The sequence below is a fragment of the Spodoptera frugiperda genome, chromosome 7 (genome assembly GCF_023101765.2).
Source record: "Spodoptera frugiperda isolate SF20-4 chromosome 7, AGI-APGP_CSIRO_Sfru_2.0, whole genome shotgun sequence".
In the NCBI taxonomy this organism is placed as follows: domain Eukaryota; kingdom Metazoa; phylum Arthropoda; class Insecta; order Lepidoptera; family Noctuidae; genus Spodoptera; species Spodoptera frugiperda.
Window position 1 is genome coordinate 6,543,818 of NC_064218.1, and position 21,468 is coordinate 6,565,285.

General features: G+C 34.5%; 2 protein-coding genes across 4 annotated transcripts in view; one reads left to right on the forward strand and one right to left on the reverse strand.

Annotated features, from left to right (window-relative positions):
• Positions 1-71: 71 nt before the first annotated feature.
• On the forward strand, positions 72-3,065 carry LOC118266341 (putative GPI-anchor transamidase). Its single transcript, XM_035579752.2, has 7 exons — positions 72-248; positions 336-614; positions 1,021-1,229; positions 1,622-1,739; positions 1,822-1,932; positions 2,296-2,471; positions 2,928-3,065. Exons 1-7 carry the CDS (start codon positions 174-176, stop codon positions 3,007-3,009), a joined length of 1,050 nt encoding a protein of 349 aa, XP_035435645.2. The 5' UTR covers positions 72-173; the 3' UTR covers positions 3,010-3,065.
• A 348-nt stretch (positions 3,066-3,413) lies between these two features.
• LOC118266339 (carbohydrate sulfotransferase 11) overlaps positions 3,414-21,468 on the reverse strand; it is a 63,963-nt gene continuing 45,908 nt past the window's right edge. For all 3 annotated transcript variants that reach the window (XM_035579750.2, XM_035579749.2, XM_035579751.2), the window contains 5 exons: positions 8,776-8,963; positions 8,040-8,337; positions 7,539-7,712; positions 6,161-6,321; positions 3,414-5,905 (listed from right to left, as the gene is read on the reverse strand). In XM_035579750.2, coding sequence (XP_035435643.1) covers positions 5,824-5,905; positions 6,161-6,321; positions 7,539-7,712; positions 8,040-8,337; positions 8,776-8,963 — 903 coding nt within the window. In that variant the 3' untranslated portion in view covers positions 3,414-5,823. The remainder of the gene's footprint in view (positions 5,906-6,160; positions 6,322-7,538; positions 7,713-8,039; positions 8,338-8,775; positions 8,964-21,468) is intronic.

Here is a 21,468-nt window from a genome sequence, read left to right on the forward strand (position 1 = left end):
TAAAATGTCAGTCTAATTTTGATCAGTCTATGGTAAAATTTTCATTGTGTCTATGGTTTCCAACAGAAATGTCATTAGAGTAATATGTCAACTTTGACATTAGATAAATAAAAATATTCCGAACTCATGTGAACACAAAATTCTTACTAAAACCTTTAATTAATGAGTTAAAAATGGATTTAATAAATAGAATATATTGTGTTCTGTTTACTATAGCGACAGTTTTATCGCTTACGTACAGTATTGAGGTAAAAACAGCCACCTACATAAAACAATTCGATTGTTTCAATTGTAATGAAACATCACGACTTTTATCATTGTTATCGTTATTACAGATACCTGAAGAGTTCCAGAAGTCGAATCACTCGAACAACTGGGCTGTACTAGTGGACACATCACGGTTTTGGTTTAATTACAGACATGTAGCGAATGTATTGTCCATTTACCGCAGTGTGAAACGGCTTGGTATCCCGGACAGTCAGATAATCCTGATGATATCCGACGACATGGCTTGTAATCCTCGGAATCCGCGTCCGGCTACAATATTCAATAACGCTCATGAACAAATCAATGTGTATGGAGATGATGTTGAAGTGGATTACAGGGGATATGAGGTTAGAACTAAGCTTGTTTTTATTGTTTAGGTATACATTTTTAATTTCTCTTCAATATCTAGTTCATTGGTTACAACAGGTTACTAAACCAATAAGATTCTTATTGGTAATATACTAATATAGAAGATTAATGGTTTTCTTAGTTTATTTTTTAATAATCTACATTCTATACTATAATTTTAATATAATTTATAATATAATTCTTTTCCATGTTATAATTTTATGACACTATAATTACCAGCTATGTACTAAGTATTTTTTCCATTTAAACAACACTGGGGTTTCTCTTGTGTTTTGCATGTATTTATGAGCTTAAAAGTTCCTGTTTACACATGACACCCAGTGTACTAAATGAGGAACAGTGTAGGTACTAAATATTAATTTCAATTAAAAATATTTTCATCAGGTGTCAGTGGAGAATTTCGTCCGTCTACTAACCGGCAGAGTGCCACCTGACACTCCTCGCTCCAAAAGGCTGCTGACTGATGAAGGGAGCAACATCCTAATCTACCTTACAGGCCATGGAGGTGATGGTTTCCTCAAGTTCCAAGATTCTGAAGAAATCACCAGCCAGGAGTTAGCTGATGCTTTAGAACAAATGTGGGAGAAGAGAAGGTGATAATTATTTTAACACTAGCTACTTCCGCGCGGTTTCACCCGCTCTGCCTGGCTCCTATTGGTCATAGCGTGATGTTTTATAGCCTATAGCCTTCCTCGATAAATGCACTACCCAACACAAAAAGAATTATTCAAATCGGACCAGTAGTACCGGAGATTAGTGCGTTCAAACAAACAAACTCTTCAGCTTTATAATATTACTAAAGATTAACTTATTAATTGATATAATGACTGCACAGTTGGCATGGTAGCTGGGCAACTGATACTCTCATAAGCCTATGACTATCTATCTACTGGCTAATAAGCATTTTCAGTACTCTTGATACTTTCTAATAAGAATTTTCTTGGCTTACTAGACTATAAATGCCTGTTTGTATTTTAATTTTCAGATACAATGAGATATTTTTCATTATCGACACTTGCCAAGCCTCTTCAATGTACGAGAAATTTTATTCTCCAAACATATTAGCTACTGCATCAAGTTTAGTGGGAGAAGATTCTCTTTCTGTAAGTTTCCATTTTTAAATTGACCAAAGACAATTTTTTCCATGGATAATCTAATCTAACCATTTGTTGCTTTTTATTTTAGCACCATGTGGATTCAGCTATTGGTGTGTACATCATTGATAGGTACACTTACTATGTGCTGGAATTCTTGGAGAATGTTCATCCTAACAGCAAAAGGACTATGTCAGAATTTGTAAGTATCCTACACTACCTGAATAATATTGAAGGAATATTAGAGATCTTCTTGTTTTTATTTTCTTTTTAAAAATCATTTCCCCACATGAGGAGTTTCTCCTGTGTTAGGTGTAAGTTTACAAACATACAAGTTCAAACACCCAGACTCGAAACTACAATTTGTGGCTCACACAAAGACTTGCTTCGTGCGGGAATCGAACCCGCTACATATTGTGTGGCAGCCGGTTGCCCAGCCACCACGCTAACTGTACAATCAATACAGACTGTTTGATCAATCAGCAAAACAATAGGGTGTTTTTAGGCTAAATTTGAGTAGTTAATTCACCAGAATTCCATTAAATTAATAATTATTATATTTCAGCTAGCAGTATGCCCAAAAAGCGCATGTTTATCAACTGTTGGAGTGAGACGTGACTTGTTCAAACGGGACCCTGATAAGGTGCCTATCACCGACTTCTTTGGATCAGTGAGACCTGTGATCATCACTACAGATCCTATTGATATATTGGATACTCCCAAAAGAAAGAAGAAGCCTGAGTAAGTTGGATAACTTTGTTTGATTAAGGGTCATTGAGTCATAGGGGCAGATTTTGGTTGAGATTGTCATTAAGATTTTTGGAATTCTCTGCAGTAATGTTTAATAGGTAATTCATAATTATAATACCTTTGCTCATCCTTCCAAGAAATTGAACATGTTATATGGCTGGAACTGCAAATCAGCATTATGGACAAGCACATTCGTGCCCGGGTCATGGCATTAAGCTGAACACCAGCGTTTTGCTCTGCGACTCACCTCTCATTTAATATTATTGTGTACCTGTATTCTCAGTCATTTGTGTGTCGTGGCGTAATAAACAGATTTTTCTTTTCTTTCTTTCTTTTATATGAAATCATTATTAATCTCACATTATCATTTTGGTAAACTTTTATCAGATTCAAACCTGGATAACTACAGAATTATTATCTTTAATACTTACATTTTTCTGGTTTCAGGAACAAAACCAAATCGCCTGTGAAACGAGAATATCTACCTCAATTTCCAGTGCATCTAGTCCCCAATACTAAAACCGGTTAATTAAGTCAGTATTGTTATTTTTAAATAATTATTTAACATTACACAAATATAGTACATGAGTTGTATATTTTATTCCTTTTAATTTTATTATCATTAAAGGCGCCACTGAACCGTTGGCTGACGAGAAACTGAGTTTGTCTTGCTCTTTTAATGGTGAGGAGCATAAGTGCTGCCATCTAGTTTGTGACTTCAAAGATTTTTTGCCATAAAAATATCAGTGAATTGAAACTTATTTTGAAATGTTGTATGTATTACGTGTGTTTGATATTATTTTAAGGTATAATGAAAACATCACATCTATAAGTTTAGTTTTAGGTTCATGCTATATAACTTACTTTTCAATTATTTTAAGCCTTTTATCTAGTAGAGTTCTCGATAGGGAATATAATAAATAAAACAACATATAATATTAAATAGTCAATTTTTATTTTTGTTGTCTAAGTACTAATAATAATTCTTTCAACATTATTATAAACACAACCGACTCAGTTACCGTTGGAATCTATAACGCATTACGTAATTAGCAACGATTGTGCATGCATTCGAGTCTCACATTCAGATATGAGATCAAAACTATAGGACTATAGCACCATTACAGTTACTTTCGTAGGCCATAACTTTTTGGTCTAATTTCATTCCGTATCAACTATTTGTATCACTAACTAAACCTCACTAGGAGCAAATTATTCATAGGAATACTAAGTTTGTGGGTATTTAAGATAGATGGCGTAAGTGGCGCTAAATAAATCTTAAGCTGAATTTTAGAGTAAGATAGATGTCGCTTAGCGCGTGTTATGGATCAAAGTATTCTTGTCTCTTTCACATAAATTGTAAGGTATAAGTGCAAGACAGAGATGGAAGATAGCTTAGACAAAAAATATACTAAGTGATGTTTATCAAACTTGCCCTTAAAGTTAGCTACGACTAGTGAATTTAGTTCTTCTAACTACGAGATTTATATCTAAATTACTTTATTTTATTTTTTTGTCTTTTTTATATATTTGGAAAACAACAAGGATGGAGATATTAGGGTAAAAATAACAAATATTTTCGTGCATAAAGGAGTCTAGTGCCAATTTTTCGTAGAAAAATCTATTTTTATTCCTCACACTTTATTTTAAACATTGGCATTTTGGCAGACTCCTTGATCCACGTTTAACATTTTCGTTAATAATTTATGAACAATTGGAATAAAATATTAAGGATAAAGGCAACTTCTCGATGTCACGATGTCCCAACCATGAACACGACTACATTACATAACCAGGTACAAACTATTTAATTATAAATACCTAGAATATAAGGACTGTGACCATTATTAAATCCATTTATTATAAAATTTTTAATATTGTTTGTGTATGTCAAAAATTAATAATGAACTTAGAATATGTTCTTTATACACATAACAATAACTGTATTTTTTACTAAAACAAAACTTCTGTTCACGGTACTTAGAAACTAAATGTAGTACCTATCATTATTAAATTTTGTACTTATTAACAGATTTAAATAAATCCTCTTTACTAGCCTACTATACGTCCAAAAAATCTACATAATCTGTGAAAGAAACCATAGACACAATGTGGTCTACTTGTCTATGGTTACATTTTGTAATTTTGAAAAAGGAATGTTATATTTTTTAGAGACGCAAATAACACATGCTATGGTCATTCTCAATCTTAATTTACTACAAAATTGGACAACGTCAAGGCGTTATAGCTACATAACATATTTATTTGTTATCTGTAGTTAAACTATTCATATTTATAACACTGTCTAAGTTATTGCTCAATGATAACAACAAATAAATTAGGTAATTACACTTAAAACGATATGGCATATTAAATACGATTATAAACTTAAGTCATAATTATTAATCATTCAAATAAATATAGGTACAAATAATAATTTAAAAATCTTGACAATGCTTTATATTTTTTTCAAATGTAACAAAAAAAAAATCTTTGAAAACTCTTTGATTCAAACTATCACATTCTCAATAAATCGTAGTTATAAAATGCAACGGTAACAATTATTCTGTTTTTAATATTTCAATATGGCAAACTTGGCTCTTTGCCACTTTTTACAACAAGCAAGCCTGGTTTCAAACTTAAATGCCAATACTAAAACTATAAAACCCTACTTAGTGACTTCGTTTCTTCATATAGGTACATACATTCGATAAATCTATAATGGAAGCACTAAGGAATTTTGTTTGCATTATAAAACTAAAACAATATTTACATTTCTTGTCCTATGCTCCAATAACAACTAAATTCAGCTATTAAGACTACGTATAATTTTGATTAGCTCAACAGTTTGTAATTTCTTTATCTTAACTCTTACATTAAAACTAACAAGGTGATTGATGAGGGGCCATAACTGAACACCAGTACAAATTGATACTTTAAACCGTTCAACCATACAAGTATGTTATCTGAAACATTTATCTTATTTTCACAACGTTCAACTGACGTAATGGTGTCAGAAAATAGAACAGCAAGTTTAAAACTTGACAGTTAATAAAAAAAACGGTATCCTTACTCTATGACTATTGTCTATAGTGCGGAAACGGAACTACGAGACGCCATATCACAAAATATATATTTGCAGCGATAACAAATTTGAAAATTGACGCAAGGGGCAAGTTTTCACTCGGCCGGTGGATCAATAGAATGTCCATCAATCATTAGTGTGTTACGATCAGTCTTTCCAGCCATTGATGAATAATTCATTGTTCATTCATCAGCCTTCGATGCTTTGCTGCGTTAATGATACATTATCTTGAAGCGTTCAAATCGAATGTCTGACGGTTCATCCGTGGCTGCTTACTTTTTCTTTGTCGATCATGTCGTAGTAGCTGTCTATGGAGTAACCGAACAGTCGGAAGTCGTCCCTAGAAAAAAAAAGAATTTTATTATAATATTTATACAGATTATAAATGGAAAGAGATAGAGAGAAATCGAATGTGGTCTCTCGGAAAGGCAAAGTACCTGTCCACTATCTAATAAAGCGGACTCCAGAAGTCCAGAATACTAGATACTATGTATAATGTTGTTTTTACAACAATCTTCAATATTCAATGCACAGTGTAAAACATCCCATCATTGTGTACTTGTGTTGTACCTAATATGGTAATGAAGCTACTTACTTGTATAAATCGTAGAGGCCGTCTAGCTGGCGTCTGTTGAGCCTCGCGTATAGATTACTGATGATATGCACAGTAGCTGTAGTGCCCTTCCCGCTATTCTTCCATTCAGGCTTCACGATGTCTTGGAGGTGAGCCAACTGGATCAGGAACTTTTGATCCTCCTGCCAAGTAAAAAATGGAAGCATAAAATAACCTGCCAGATAGTTAAGTTAGTAGAATAGAGTGGAAGAATAAAATTGATAAAAACCTATTTATTTTTGAAGTAGATATGTCATGTTTATTGGTAAGGAATAAAGTCATTGATGCTTCTAGTTCCCCTATACTTATTATACTCTTTGGCTTCTAGTATGATTGATGCTATGTGGAACCTATGTGTTCTATTTTTGTCAAGACTAATTTAAACATTAATAAGTAGGTATATTATTGCCTAATGAAGAACGCGTGAGTAAATGGAATTTGTGCTATTCGATGGTTATCATTGGTAGTTACAATATAAAATCTGTGAATTTAACAGGAAAATACGCAGTTGTGGTGAACTTGGTTTTATAGAGAATGAATCACTGCGTCCATCAGTGTCCATTATTGAAACAGAATTGGAAATGCGGACCCGACCAGAGCAACGGAAGCTCCGACCACATTGGGAAAGCGTGCGGTTAGGATCCACTCGTTAAGGCTTATTTATTACTCCCCCACTGACCACCACCTAGTTACCCATTTCACGCTCACTTAAAACCTTCGATTCTTATGATTCCAAGAACATTCATCGTTCCATAAAAATAATATTTCGGTTCAACAGCTTTGGAACGTTTTCCAAATTGATGTAGGCCACTTAAAATGCAGGCTTCTTGCCAAGATAATGAATATACTTCCAACTTTTATAGATTAGTGCCAAGTTGGAGATTTACGTATACCGTATAATATAAGTAGGTTTGGTTTGTGAGTCATTTTGTGCTAGTTTCCGCCCACGGGTTTCTTAGCTATGTCGATATACGTTAAGGACTTTTTTTTGAAAACTAGATAATGGCTTCAGTTCCATACTTTTTTTGGAACAAGCCCGCCACAACAGTACAGGACAGTAGATACAACCAAGAAAACACCAGAACACTGAAGTCCGGCGCATCACAGGGACATGAATGACTGTCTTGGATCCCGCAACGAAAACATTAGATGACATTATTAATGAAGAAGTAAAAGAAAACGATAGTTTCCACTTCCCTCGGTGAGTTGAGACAGAATGATTTAAGCCTAGAGGCACAACTGGAAGAAGCCCAGTCGCCAAGCACCACGGAAATTTAACTTAAAAACTAAGTAGGTCCCTAGTACGAGCTGTTATACTTGCTTCCAATAATAGGTATAACAAATTCAGTTCCATACTTACATCTAGCGTCTCAAACTTGAGAATGACATCGAAGTTGAACTTGCAAGGAGTGCAGAATGTGGTGTACGGTGTCCAGTGCATATCCAGAGACCTTTTAGCTTTCGCCTCGTCCAACACATACGATACAAACTCTTCGAATACTGGATACTTCTCAGTCCGGGTCTTGTCTGCTGGCTATAAAAGTAAGAATTTGATAAGAAAGTGTTCCGGATTCCTAATTTGGAATACCAACATGTGGAGGTTTCCATAGAAACCCAAAATTCCAAATTAGAAAACTATTATCTTTTACGACACAGGAGAAAATCCTAATGTGGGGCAACGTTTTTTTTTTAAAAAAAAGAAAAAGAAAAAAGAAAAATATCTTTCAAATCACATATTATGATTAATTGATCTCTCATCGGCTATCAACTGTTTCATGGGTCAAACTTAGTGGCAAAATTAATTTTTAAATTTTAAACTAGGGTCTTTATCATATAAAGAGACTTGATGCAACAATCCGACCTTTCTATACTTCTTAACAATCCTGTGCCCAAGTTTATCGTGGAAAGACTTCGGCCATGCGTGTACAATCTTATCGTTATACGCGGACGCTAATCTTTCCAAAGGGTGTCGGACAATGAGGAATGTGATAGAATCTCCTTGTGCCTTCTTGATCATTTCTGCAGTGGGCCTCGCGTATTTTCTCCTGGCTAGTTGCAGCGGCACTTCTTTTGTCTTGTCTAAGAACGCTGCTGAGTAGTTCGCCATTAGGTTGAAGTTGTACATCCATGAGGTGGACGCCGCTTTGAATATGTTACACCTGAAATAAATTTGTATTTAGACGGTTGGTCGGCAGAATACGGTTAAATTAAGTAAAGTTATCTTTGAAAATAATAGCGCTCTTCTATCATACATTCATACTAGCTTTTGCCAGCAGTTTCGTCAGCGTTCCCGTGGGATACTAATATAAATCCTGTCACCCAAGTCAGCTCATACCCTGTATGTATACCAAATTTCATCAAAATCCGTCCAGTAGTTTCAGCGTGATTGACGGACAAACATTCAAACAAACAATCTTTCACATTTATAAATTTAGTGTGTTGGAAATATCAAATTTAATTACTTAAGTACGCGATAGGGCAAGACTCCCAAGTCTTGCATGTCCCTAGTCATGAGGGACGAACACAAACAATACACATATACAAAGAGAAAATGAGCCAAAATTTTTTGTTAAATTAATACTAAATAAAAATCTCACCATATAACATGATATTGTCTATTTATAAGATACTCCCAGGCGTTCGACTTATGACTGGAAGTGTCGAGCCCAAGTCTACTGCATTCTGTCTTCAAGAAGTCCCGTCGGGCTTCCATCCTTGCATTCACTTCCATAAACTTCTCGCGTGTCAACAGACCATCTTCTCTAGACCCATTTTCGAAGATATACTGCAACAAAATAGTTTAATTATTTTATGAGTACTGGAAGGATTGAAATTCGAGCTTTGTGGCGCTAGTGTGCTTTTAGAGGCCCATGGTCAGAAACGGACTTATTTAATGATGATAGTAATAATAACAGAGGCTTTTGTAATGTTGTTAGAATAGCATACCACTGTTAATATGCAATAGACTGTGGTTACTTTTTTTACTATTTGTGTGAGTATTCCACCAAATGTAGTTTTCATTCAGTTAAAGAAAGAATATATTTATTTACTTTTATACTTGAATTATGTACAACATTTTCTAGGTACTTTCCAATGCTATTATTATTTGTTTTTCAATGGAACCATGTAATTTTTATTTAATCCGGTAAAGCATTATTATTCTTGAATTAAAAAAAAGGTATGAAAGTATGGCCATTGTTTGTAAAAACCCGTAACATGATATGGAATATTTATTTAATTACATTATTGCATTTTCAGTTTATTAAAACTATTATTCATGATTTATAGTGGAATTTTCTCATAAATATTCTCGTGTTTAATGATCCAGGATTTCTTAGTTTATTTGATGTCATATAGCGGTTTGAAGGTGATCAGAACCGGGCCAGGAGCACTAGGTAATCTAGAAAAACACGTTGTTAGTACCTATGTAGATACTAGATAGTAGGTACTAAGTAACTGTACTTCTTCCATATTCGTTATTGATGTTTACTTTTAAGTCTTTCTGGTTTGCCTAGGTGATCAAGTGCCTAGTGAGACGTGAGGCAGAAAAATGTCCCTATAGCTTCTCGAAGCAGATGTTTTTTCCTAGTTGAAAACAAATGTCGAAAGGAATAGTTTTGTTTCGTCAAATAATCAGAAAAATCGGTAAATAATTATTTTTTTACTTTATCTTTATGTTATAAGCCGGTAAACGAGCAGACGGATCACATGATGGTATGCAATCGCCGTCGCCCATGGACACCAGAAATACCAGAGGCGTTACAACTGCATTGCCGGCCTTTTGGGGGTTAGGACTTTAAGGGTTGTTGGAAAATCGGGGATTGGGAAGGACCTCCGGTAACTTCACTCACACAACGCAAACGTCGGTTTTCTGTGAGGCCGTGGTGTCACTCCGGTCGAGTCGGTCCATTCGTACCTTAGCATGGTTCTCCCACACTTCATATGTAAATATACGAAGATACATACTAAAGGTATATCTCTTAATTGCCAAGTAAATATGTACGGTACCTGTATTTTACGATCTCCGCAATATTTATAGCAAAGTTGTATGAAATGGCAGAGTCGTAATAAATATTCTTAATTGCTGAGTAAGTGCGGCGTGAACTAAGACATTCCGTGACGGATAACCGACGCGCGCTTAATTAAACAAATATTTCAGATTGACTGCTCACAGACCTTTTATTTTGTTAAGAACTTCTTGATGGCATTTTATTTGAGTATTTTGAGAATTTCCATCGCATCTTCCTTGTTTTTCTTACAAATGTAATTAAGTATGGAGGAGGAGGATTTTACTTTGAAGTTTGAGAAAATAGATTTAGAAAAAAAATATATAATAAAATTGTATCCTAGAAAAGTTTAGAACAATTAGTTACACCCTTTGTTCGAAATCTGTTTATTTCCGAGACAAAATGCTACAACATAAAAACAATCCATACGCAATTTATGAATGTAGCCCCCTCCCCTCCTCCATGATATAGCAGGTATACAGCGACCAAGACCATTTTGTATTCAATAAAAGAAAAAATCAACATTAATTTCGTACATAATCTAATAAAAACATCTTCCTTACATCCATTCTCTAACTATGCAATATTCATAAAACAATTTCCACTACCTATTTTCAGAGATTATTAAGTTTACAGAAAGGAATGTTCCCATAACCGTTTACTTGTCTATCAAGCTTAACGTTTTAATAGCAGACATGTAAAGGAAAATGGCGGTCATAAAACTGAGAACAGACAACAGTTAACTATTGTGGGCAAGTCCTTATATTCAGACATTCATCCTTCCTCCCTTTATATGTTTTATACCTTACAAGCCTTTGGATAATAGCCCTTTGAGACAGTTTTATTGGCCCAGTGACAGATGGCGTTAGGGAGCTAAATCTTTGGGCCAGAGAGTAGAGTTAAGCTTGATTTGTGTTTATTACACTGTTCCCGTGTCAACGCGGGAGTTTGTTACAAGTACGTTTCATTGTGTGTTTTATTTATTTCATATTTTATTTTTATCGCAACGTTTTCGTGTGAAGTTGGTTCATTGGCCTCGATTTTGTTGAATTTTATCTTCTGATATTTTCAATGGAAATTTTTGTTTTTTTTTAATAAAACACATTATGAATATATTTAGCTCTACTAACAATCAACAATTAAACACTAAATTGATTTTCAAATGGAGAACCCGTAGCAAATCGAACCGTTAAAACATTACACGAGACTATTAAGAAAACTAGCGACCCGCCCCAGCTTCGCATGGGTGCAACGGTGATATATCATGCATGTATACACATATAAATATTCCTCTTAAATCGCTCTATCTATAAAAAATACCGCATCAAATTCCGTTGCGTAGTTTTAAAGATTTAAGCATACAAAGTGACATAGGGACAGAGAAAGCGACATTGTTTTATACTATGTAGTGATTAGTACCTACTTTTACTTACGTACTTTTCATAGTTTTCACAGTTATCGCTATGCAATTCGATAATTTTCTACACATTTTTTACATGTAAAAGAAACAAACCCGCTATGTAGATAGTACTGCCGTATCTAATTACATATTACGTTAAAATCTTTATTACACTGTGTGAACTAATTGTTTTTATAACGGGCAACTTGTAAAAGAAAATGTAATGTAACATTACTTACTGGGATTGAAGTGTCAATAATGATTTAGACAGAAATAATTCGCTGTATTTGCTATTGTCAAGGAACGTATTGTTTGAAAAATTAGCCATTTTCCGGGAAAACTGTAATCGCCCAGGCCAGGACTAATAACATCTACCTATGTTTTATGTCCTATCACCCAAGTCAGCTCATCATCCTGTCTGTATACCAAATTTCTTAAAAATACGTTCAGTAGTTTCAGCGTGATTGACGGACAAACATCTAAACAAACATTCACATTTATAATTAGTGTGATTGTTGACTACTATTATAAAGGTATTCAATTTTCATTAGTGAAATTAAATGAATTAGTTAGTTACGAACATTTGTTGTATGTACCACGGTAAGCGCTATTAATTAATATTGTATGTTGGTTGATTAAAAATTGTGCTATCAACTACATATATACCTACTATATTTAATAATTTCCCCAATGTAAACGTTTCGTTCTATCATTAATTAATATATGTATGTTCAATTCTCAGAACATTTAATTGGTACACACCTATGTTTACTAGTAATTGTGTCGGTAAAACTTAACGTTAACTACACACCCGTTTAATTTATTATAGACAAGTCAAAGTGCTATATTAATTTTGATGTTGTACAAGCCCGTTTTTCCCAGGTGGGCAGAGGTGAATGGTTCATGTCAATAAACAATTTTTGTTTGAACATTTTTTCATATTAAATATATCAGCACATATGGCGGAAATCATATTGAGGAAAGCAAGTAAAGATTTTGAATGTAATAACCGCTCTTAACGCCGCACTCACAGTCTTTTAATGGTTACTTAACCTAGGCCCTACCAATAGTTTTCGGTAAAAAAGCTGAGTCCGTTTCCACCATTTCTCTGATTGGTGGAAACCAAATGCATGTAAAGCAACGTACCATAGCACATCTTTGGTGGAATAGTACTTTTAATTTTGGCTTTGATTTTTTACTCTGACTTTAATTTTGACTGTAAGCACATAGGTACCTACTGAAAACTGTAGTTTATCTTTGTCTACTAATGCGGGGGTTAAAAACTTTGAACGCGTGATGTTTTGTCAGTAAAATATTATACCAACCTAACTATAATAACAACACCTACACATGTTTTTCAACACAGTAAAAGTTTTAACAACCAATTCCGTGTTTTACTAGAAAACAGTTTAAAAAACTAATTGCATTTGGTATTTTAAGTTAGCCTTTTCCGCAGTTGTACAATATTAATGCATGCAGCGCAGTGTGCGTGCATGTCAATGATTAGGTGCAGTTTAATCGTGTTTACTTACTTTCTGTTTTGTACCTAAAATAGACCTCATTTTCATGATACGTGTATTTAATTATGTAGATCACTTCGCTAGTCTATTGAAGGTATTAGTCACGCGAATCCCTAAACAATTTTATTCCATACCTATTCCTACTATTTATTAGAATGAATGGATGTTTGTTAATTTTCCACGTGGAATTGGTTTCTCATTATGTAAAATGTAATGTACCTAAAGGAAACTTGACAGCTACTTAGTTAAACCTATACTATTTAAAAAATATACTTACCTATTAATTAAAAGACCATTTTTATGATCAATTGCTAGTAAGTAACTAAATTTCGGGCGACGGATAATGAATTTTAAATTATTTCCTACAAATAAAGAAATAAATAATCAAATTAAACAAATAATTCTCAAAATTGGTTTAGTTTTAAACATTCATAAAATCGTGTGGTTTTATTTTAATTACAGAAATATTTATCACGTCCCCATCCGTTTGATCAAAGGTAAGGAAATCATTAAATGCAACTTTCATTTCAATCCCCATTTATCTCAACAAGGATGAAAGTCACGATAAATAGAATCTCACGGTAACTATAATTGGATGCAGTCAATTATAAGCCTAGTTATTATTTAATTAAGAGCTGTTTTATCGTAAATATTTCATTCATGATGAAGGAACTTGTTTAGTTGACGGTGCTACGCTTACTTTAGTTAATCTAGAACTCTAGATGAAAGGTATAAGGAAAGTAGCAACTTCTGAGAGGCTAATAGTTTTCTACGTTTATGTATTGTTAAGTCTTTTATACGACTATTCATTGCGTTTTAACCGTAGTGAAAAATATGAACTTGTAAGAAACGAACAATATATCTTTGAACTATCTTCTGCCAGCGGCTTTGCCCACGTTTCTGTGGGATAAAAATCACACAAGTCAGCTTATACCCTGTCTGCACACCAAATTTCATCAAAATCCGTTCAGTAGTTTCAGCGTGATTGATGGACAAATATCAAAACCAACATACTTTCACATTCCTTTCATATTAGTGTGATAGCAATACGCAAAAGTTGACATATAAAAAAACAGTCATAGCAGGTACAACTTCGTATGTACAGGGACGCATTAGGAAAAATAGTATTCAATTCCGTAATTTTAGGCAAAAATTGTTACCGTAATTTTGGTAATAAATTATTAGGTTCTATTAAGGTAAATTGGGTGTAAAATTGGGGCCACACTCCCATTACCGAGCGTACCTGCTTATTATTGTATTTCGAAGCCAGTAATTGGACTATTACGGCATTTTGACTTAATTCAATAATAATCATGTGTCGCATTTATTCGAACATATTTTGCATTATTGTTGAATTTTATAAAAGGCAATTGGACAATAAAGTGGAACTTTCTAGCATAATTTTCGTATTTGTATAGTAGTTATGTTAAATAACCGTGTAGTTTTAAAAATGGATAATTCATCTTCATTATTTATCATTGGTGTAAGCACATAAGGATTAATTACGTAGTACCTACCTACATACATAGGTATAGCTGATTTTCCTATATTCTAGTCTATACAAATACGAAGATTAATTCATATGATTGTAGATCTTTAATATCTTAATGTGATACATAGTATACAGAGTTATACTGACTTATCGTAGCCTGAATCCGACCACTACTCCAGATTCCGACCATTTCCGACTTAATACGGAATCTGACATACAAATACTTTTTAATCCTTTATCGTACACGCCCGTATTCGTATCCGTACACAAATTAAAATTGTACTGACTTATCGTATCACCTGAAACCGACCACTACTCCAGATTCCGACCTTTACCGACCTAATACGGAATCTAACATACGAATACTTTTTAATCCTTTATCGTACAAGCCCGTATTCGTATTTGCACACAAATTAAGAACCTCCCCTATTCTGTTGTCGTAGAAACGTAAATAAACACTCGCGATTATTCACTACAAACAAATGACGCTTGACGCTCGATGCTCGACTCGATACATCCCACTCGATTCGTGCAATCGAATGCATAACACGAAATTGCTTTTCATTCATTCAAGCTTCGTTTTATCGCAGCTCGAAGTTATTGGATTTAGTTCTGCTATAGCTTTTAGACATGCGAACAGGCAGGGAACTTGACAGCGCATGTAAAGACACATAAGTAACTAAAGAAAGGATATTTGCTGACTTCGTACAGAAGTAAAATGAAACAGGATTATACCGGTATTGATGTAACAAGTCGTTTTCACTCACTTTCTCTTGTGTCCTTTGTTTTAATATTAAGAGAAACTTTGAAGTTTTTATGAGGTTTATAATAAAATACATTGCTTTATGCATGCCTTAGTAATAAATACTTATTAAGTAATTCAAACTCCTGCTCCGAGCTGAGGCCGTGGTAAGTGGTAACTTATTGCATATTATCCTCAATCTCGAAGCATTTTTCACTCTGGAGTCAAGGTATGTTTTTAAAACGTTGCCCCACCCTAGTATTTCCTCCCGTGTCGTGGCTGCAATTACAAATATACAACTTCACATACACATGACACCTAGAACACGAAACAACAATTTGTGGATAGACACAAAGAATGGTTCCGTGCGGGAATCGACACCGCGACACGTTGCACGGCAGCCAGTTGCTTAGCCACTGCGACAACCGTACTTCATCATTAATTTACACACTAAACTTACATCTGCCGCGTATAAAATTCTCGTCCTCATAAATTGACTAGAAATTAACTGGTTAACTGGTTTTATAGTTCTTTTTATACCTCAAGGATAGACGTAGATATAGTACTCAATAAAAAGTGAATTAAAACAGATTATTAATAGCTTTATTAGAACTATTTTCGTTTACGTCGGTCGTCAATGAATGAATGAAGTTAAAAATAAATCATTCTATTATAAGATTCGTTCTGTTCGCGGTAGTTTAGTGTTTTTGATGCTGCGATTCAAGGGTTTTAGAGGGAATTATGTCTTTTTTGGAAAGGCGACTGAGAGGAAACTTTCCAAAAATACTTTTGGGGAGTAAGGATTGTCTTGTCTCACTAAAACCTTTAGGGGTGCTGATGGATCATGGTCCAAAGCCTCCAGTCAGATAGACGCCTAGATCGAGATAACATTGCATTTATAGATTTCTGAACTTGTTCCTGCTATTGCCTGAAATCAGATCCTCAGATAGAGGATATCATTTCGGATGAGCAGCTAATAAATTTTCCTAATCCTGTCCCTTGGGTGGTCGAACGACACCACATAAGTGTCCACTTGAATAACGATGTAGTAAAATTGTTTGATTAGCCCAATAGGTACAATAAGTGTACTGGCTTTTACTATTAGAGAAGAATTATCACAGTATATTAAATCAAGTCTTTTGAAAAAAAAACCTTATGTTTTTGTCAATAAAATCTGTCGATTCTGGTTTTGTATACAATGTCTTTGTCCTAAAGTACACCTGTACTCGATTGAGGACAGGGAGAGTGTTGGGAAAGTGCCAGTGAAAGTAATGTAGGTATCTGCGAAGACCTACGTACTAAGTACCTACTGAGATGTGTCTAGAAAGTGCTCTCGCTACTTACTGAGGTGTTTGTACAGGGACTAACTTGGGATATTGATTTTTTAATACTTATAGTTAACTTTGTCAAAGGTACCTTTTAAACACACTAATAATATCAACCCCAGCAATAATGGAATGGGCTTTACTCCTTAGAGATTTTCTATTTTTGTGAATGCGTTGTATGTTGACACAATAATGAGTACCTACATTGTGCACAACACTTCAGTATCAAGTAATTGAAAGACTTTAAAACTGCCCTTCCTTTATTCCTACAGTACTTCACATCGTAGGCTTTCATTTATTCCGGAGCTGCGGACAACGTTAAACGGTTCAAAGCAGGAGAAGGAACGAGGTGGTTTTTAGTCAGTAAGAGTCTGACACTCTCTCTCGCCTCACCCAAGGCGAAAGAAGTCATTGGATGATTTTCCACCCTCAAAAAAAATGGCTTTCATTCATAGATATAATGTTATCCTAAATCCGGTCCCGTATTTGCGTCGTGTTGACAGTAACGGATTACTGCGTAACTTAGCAGAGTATGATATAATGGTGATCAATTACAGTAAAAGTATTAGATAACATTGCTGCTCTAGCATTTCTCGAATTCCACTAATTGAGTTCCGTTTTATTGTGATGTATTTATGAGCAATTTTATGACACATGTGACTCTTTAATGTAGGTAAAATATGTGAAAGTTTGAACCGTCTGACAATAGACGAGGATTTTGAGACAGGTGGCAGTATTGTGGTTTGGTATCGCAAAAGGATAATTGAATTATGAGATTGTCAGCTTATGATGACACAACCAACAGTCCATAAGAAGTAGATGTAGGTCCGAAAAGGGTGTTAAAAGGCGACATGTTTTTTGTTTGTTAAGTATTTTTTGTCTCTTTACAAACGTTGCCCCACACTAGGATTTTTTTCCTGTCTCGTAGCTGCATTTACAAACATACAAGTTCACAATCGCATCTTTCGATCACGCAAAGAGTTGCTCCTTGCGGGAATTCAACCCGCTACACGCTGCGCGGCAACCAAGTATTGGGTTCAGTATTTGCATAGTCTCATGTCCTACACATGAGAGAAGTCCTTCTTCAGAACCAAAACTGTCTCTATGTGCTGTAGTTTTCACTTTCAGGCATTATCTACTTTTTCCTTATTCACAGGTGAGAACGATGACAGAACTGCAAATATTCGTCAGTTATACGTCATAAGAGAATCCGATGCACGATTCGCCAATATTTGCATAAACGTTTGCTAACTTCAAGGTCCTATGAAAAACAATGTAGACGTAATGATGCAACTTATGATGTTACACACGCAACGGAGTGTATGTCAATCAATATATTATGTAAATGTGTCAAACTCTTTGTGTTAGTGAGTGACAGATAACAGATACCAACTGATGGGAGAAATGCTGAAAGGTGTGTAGTATGTAGGTTCCTCAGGGCTGTAAAGGAACATTAAGAGATGATGATGTCGAAATCCCAATATTTCTATGCCCATACAAAGTATCAAGCAAAAGTTAGTCTACGTATAAACAAATTTTTATATCACGAAAGTTTGTCCGCCAATCACGCTGAAACTACTGAACGGATTTTGATGAAATTAGTTACACAGACAGGGTATGAGTTGACTTGGGTTATAGGATACTAGAAAATTATCTAGAAAAATTCGAATATTAATTAAGTAATCATCAAATCTATGAATGAAAGAAAGTGTGATTATTTTCTAATATTTTATTGCATTTAAAAGTCGATATAATTTATTTTTGACAAACAAAACTACCTAATTTAACTGTTTGCGCAATGCAGTAACAAATGCATCGAAACATATCACGAGACCACAAAGGCAATTGATGTAAACTTATTACTAGAACATTCCACTAAATTGTTCCTGTGCCACAAATTCATGGACACTAATGAATAGCCCTATTTACAATAACATTTCCAGTTTGTTTGGATACAAGGTAAATGTGATGCAGCTGTTATTCCTGTCATTTCAAGGTGCACGTGGAAAGTTTCCAAAACGATTCATCACAAAATCATTTGGCCAACGATCGCCAACTACTAAATGGAACAGTGTCCACAGGGCGGCAGGTTTGCCAAATATTTGGTGTTTGTGTTGGTAAAAATAAGCCAAAGTAAAAATAACTGTTAAATATTTAAACTTATTTCTGCAAATACATAATGTTTTACAGTTTATGCAAGAAAGAACACGCTGTATTTAAAGACGGGAGTATGTTAATGTTAAAACATATTATTTGCATAACTTCCAAAAATATCTGTACCAGTTTTTGTTTTGAAATTAAAGGAATTCTTAAATGTACAAATATTTACTTCCAATATGTTTAGTTCTCCTTTTAGTTAAATACTTTATGATAATATAATTAATGGATTCCAATTTCCACAGGATATGAAAGCATTAGTGTGCAATAAACGACAAGCCAAGTTCATTATCAATAAATCGAATTATATTAGAAACAAAATAAATGAATAAGTCACGTGATCAAAAAATGCTTTTTTTATACATTTATCGAAACAAATGCTAACGATTTTAAATGACCAACTTAGCTACGTATGTAGGACTGACTCTAATTTGATAGCGGAATGAAAAATCAATTAAGACGTAGCCCTTAATTAATCACTTAGTTCTTTTCCCTTTGCATTCCCTAATCCGTCCCTATACATAAACTTTGAAATCCAAAAAGGCGGTAAATGCATTAGCTTGTAAACAATAACGGTCGATTTAGATTTAAAACAAAATTCACGGCCGACTGAATACGTATCAGATATTCAGATCAGCTCGGTGCACTGGTGAGGCGACAAAGTGTTAAATTAACCGTGACATACAAATGTAGGTGTTTCTATGTCACTGGTGTATCTCTGTGGTAGGTTTACTTTGAAGTATTATAGCGAATGTTATGGTTCCATGATTATGATTGATTGACAGAGAACAAGTGGCTAAGCCTGCGAATTTGCGATAAAATTATAATGTAGAATGTCATCATAATTTTCTATTTACCGACACGCAGCTAAGCGTTTTGGACAAAAGCCATTTTTTCTTGGAATAATCTGCTTTAATTTAAAACTTATGTCTTTTTGGGATTGAGACCTTGTGCAGTGGTCAACTAGTATGCAACTGGCAACCCCTATATGATAGAGGAGTCCAGTGGTGCACTGTCACGGACGTATTAATGTTCACAAATGGGCCCCAGTAGGTCTGATGCCTGATCTGGAGCTGCGAAAGTGCGGACTACCGAGCGGTTTTACCAGAGCTCTGGTGCGAAAAGCAGGAGTCTCACACGGGATCTCGTCTCGCCCAAGGCGCTCGGGAGAAGTCGGAGGATTTTCCCACCTCCAAAAAATAACCTCTTATTTATCAAATTTTATGTATCAAACTCAAACTCCTCTGTAAAGAGATCTTTAGGTACCAAAGCACATAGAAAGTGCACAGTTGAGTTAAGTGAGTGCAATTAATATCATCGAGGCAGCTCATCTAGTATTAATCAAGTTTACTATTAACGAACTTGTTCACTTGTAAATAGATACACACCCGCTTATCCATTAATTTAGTTTCCGTAAATATCTATCTAGATTAGACTAGTTTCACAGCATGCGTTGTGTAGGTATGTGGGTGATAAAATTAGAAATTCAATTTTAGTTACGTTTCTATTTTTTTATTTTACCAGAAATAACTGATATGTTTGTTAAGTAGGTATGTTATTATGACTTCATCAAATTAACTTCAAGCTCATTGATACTACAAAATCATTAAACTTTTTTGAGCTACATACTACGTAGCTCTAAAAAAGTTTAATGATTTTGTTTATAGCAATAATATAAACTCCACAATACCAAATATATCACAAGTTTGCGGACTATGTAAGTGACTATGACTACTTACTAGGGACTAAAAACCACCCCGTTCCTTCTCCTGCGTTTTGAGCCGGAGCCCCGGTAAACCCGCTAGGTAGTCCGCAGCTCCGGATCAGGCATCAGCCCTATTGGGCCCCATCTGTGGTAAAGACATTTATCCTATAGACCTATTTATGTGTATCTGTCTCATACTGTACTTTCTCTCACTAAACTCTGCGCCATAATAACTCATTGTGTCTAATTGAGTAACAGTTAGAGAATGACTCAATCTATTAATTTGTTTAATTCTGTTTTATGTCAGTTAACAGTCTTCCTGTTCAGCCGTGTATGCACATCCAAACAATGTAACGGCCACATGCTAGCTAATTGATGAGTTAGGTAATTGTTAAAAAGTTTCATGTTGTTATGAACTCATTCATTGTAGGTATGTTAGATATAATAGGGTTGATGACAAATTTTCATTTTAACGTCCGTTTTGTAGATGATTTTAAAATATTAAACACTTATTTTATTTTCTTTCGGAAACAAATAGTTTCGAAGATATGTTGATTTGAAATACCGCGTGATGTTTTGTAAGTAGAAATGACATATTTGCTCGCACTTATGAACTTTGATTCGTTTTATCTAATGTTATCTTATACACCAAAAACCGAAAAAATACGTGTCTAATGTTTTTCATTATCTAACTGACGCACTAAATAGGTTTTTAATTTTCATACTCCCCTCATCATCCCTATTGTACCACTAAGAGCATAGTCGTACGTATTATAATAATAAAATAACCTTGTAAGAAATAACTTATGAATATAAAGACTTTTGCCTACTATTTACATAAAAGTCATAGATATTCGCAAACATCAAATAAAGACGGCATTTTAAAATGACTAAGTTAAGAAGCTTTTTAGTCGGCCTTGGCATTATTTTCGTATGTGACAAT

What these genes read in the sequence shown, in the direction of transcription:
- LOC118266341 (XM_035579752.2), top strand. Translation starts at nt 174, where the DNA reads ATGGATTTAATAAATAGAATATATTGTGTTCTGTTTACTATAGCGACA. An exon ending in AAAGGACTATGTCAGAATTT is followed by an intron (nt 1,933 to 2,295) that starts GTAAGTATCCTA and finishes ATTATATTTCAG; the next exon opens with CTAGCAGTATGCCCAAAAAG. An exon ending in AAAAGAAAGAAGAAGCCTGA is followed by an intron (nt 2,472 to 2,927) that starts GTAAGTTGGATA and finishes TTCTGGTTTCAG; the next exon opens with GAACAAAACCAAATCGCCTG.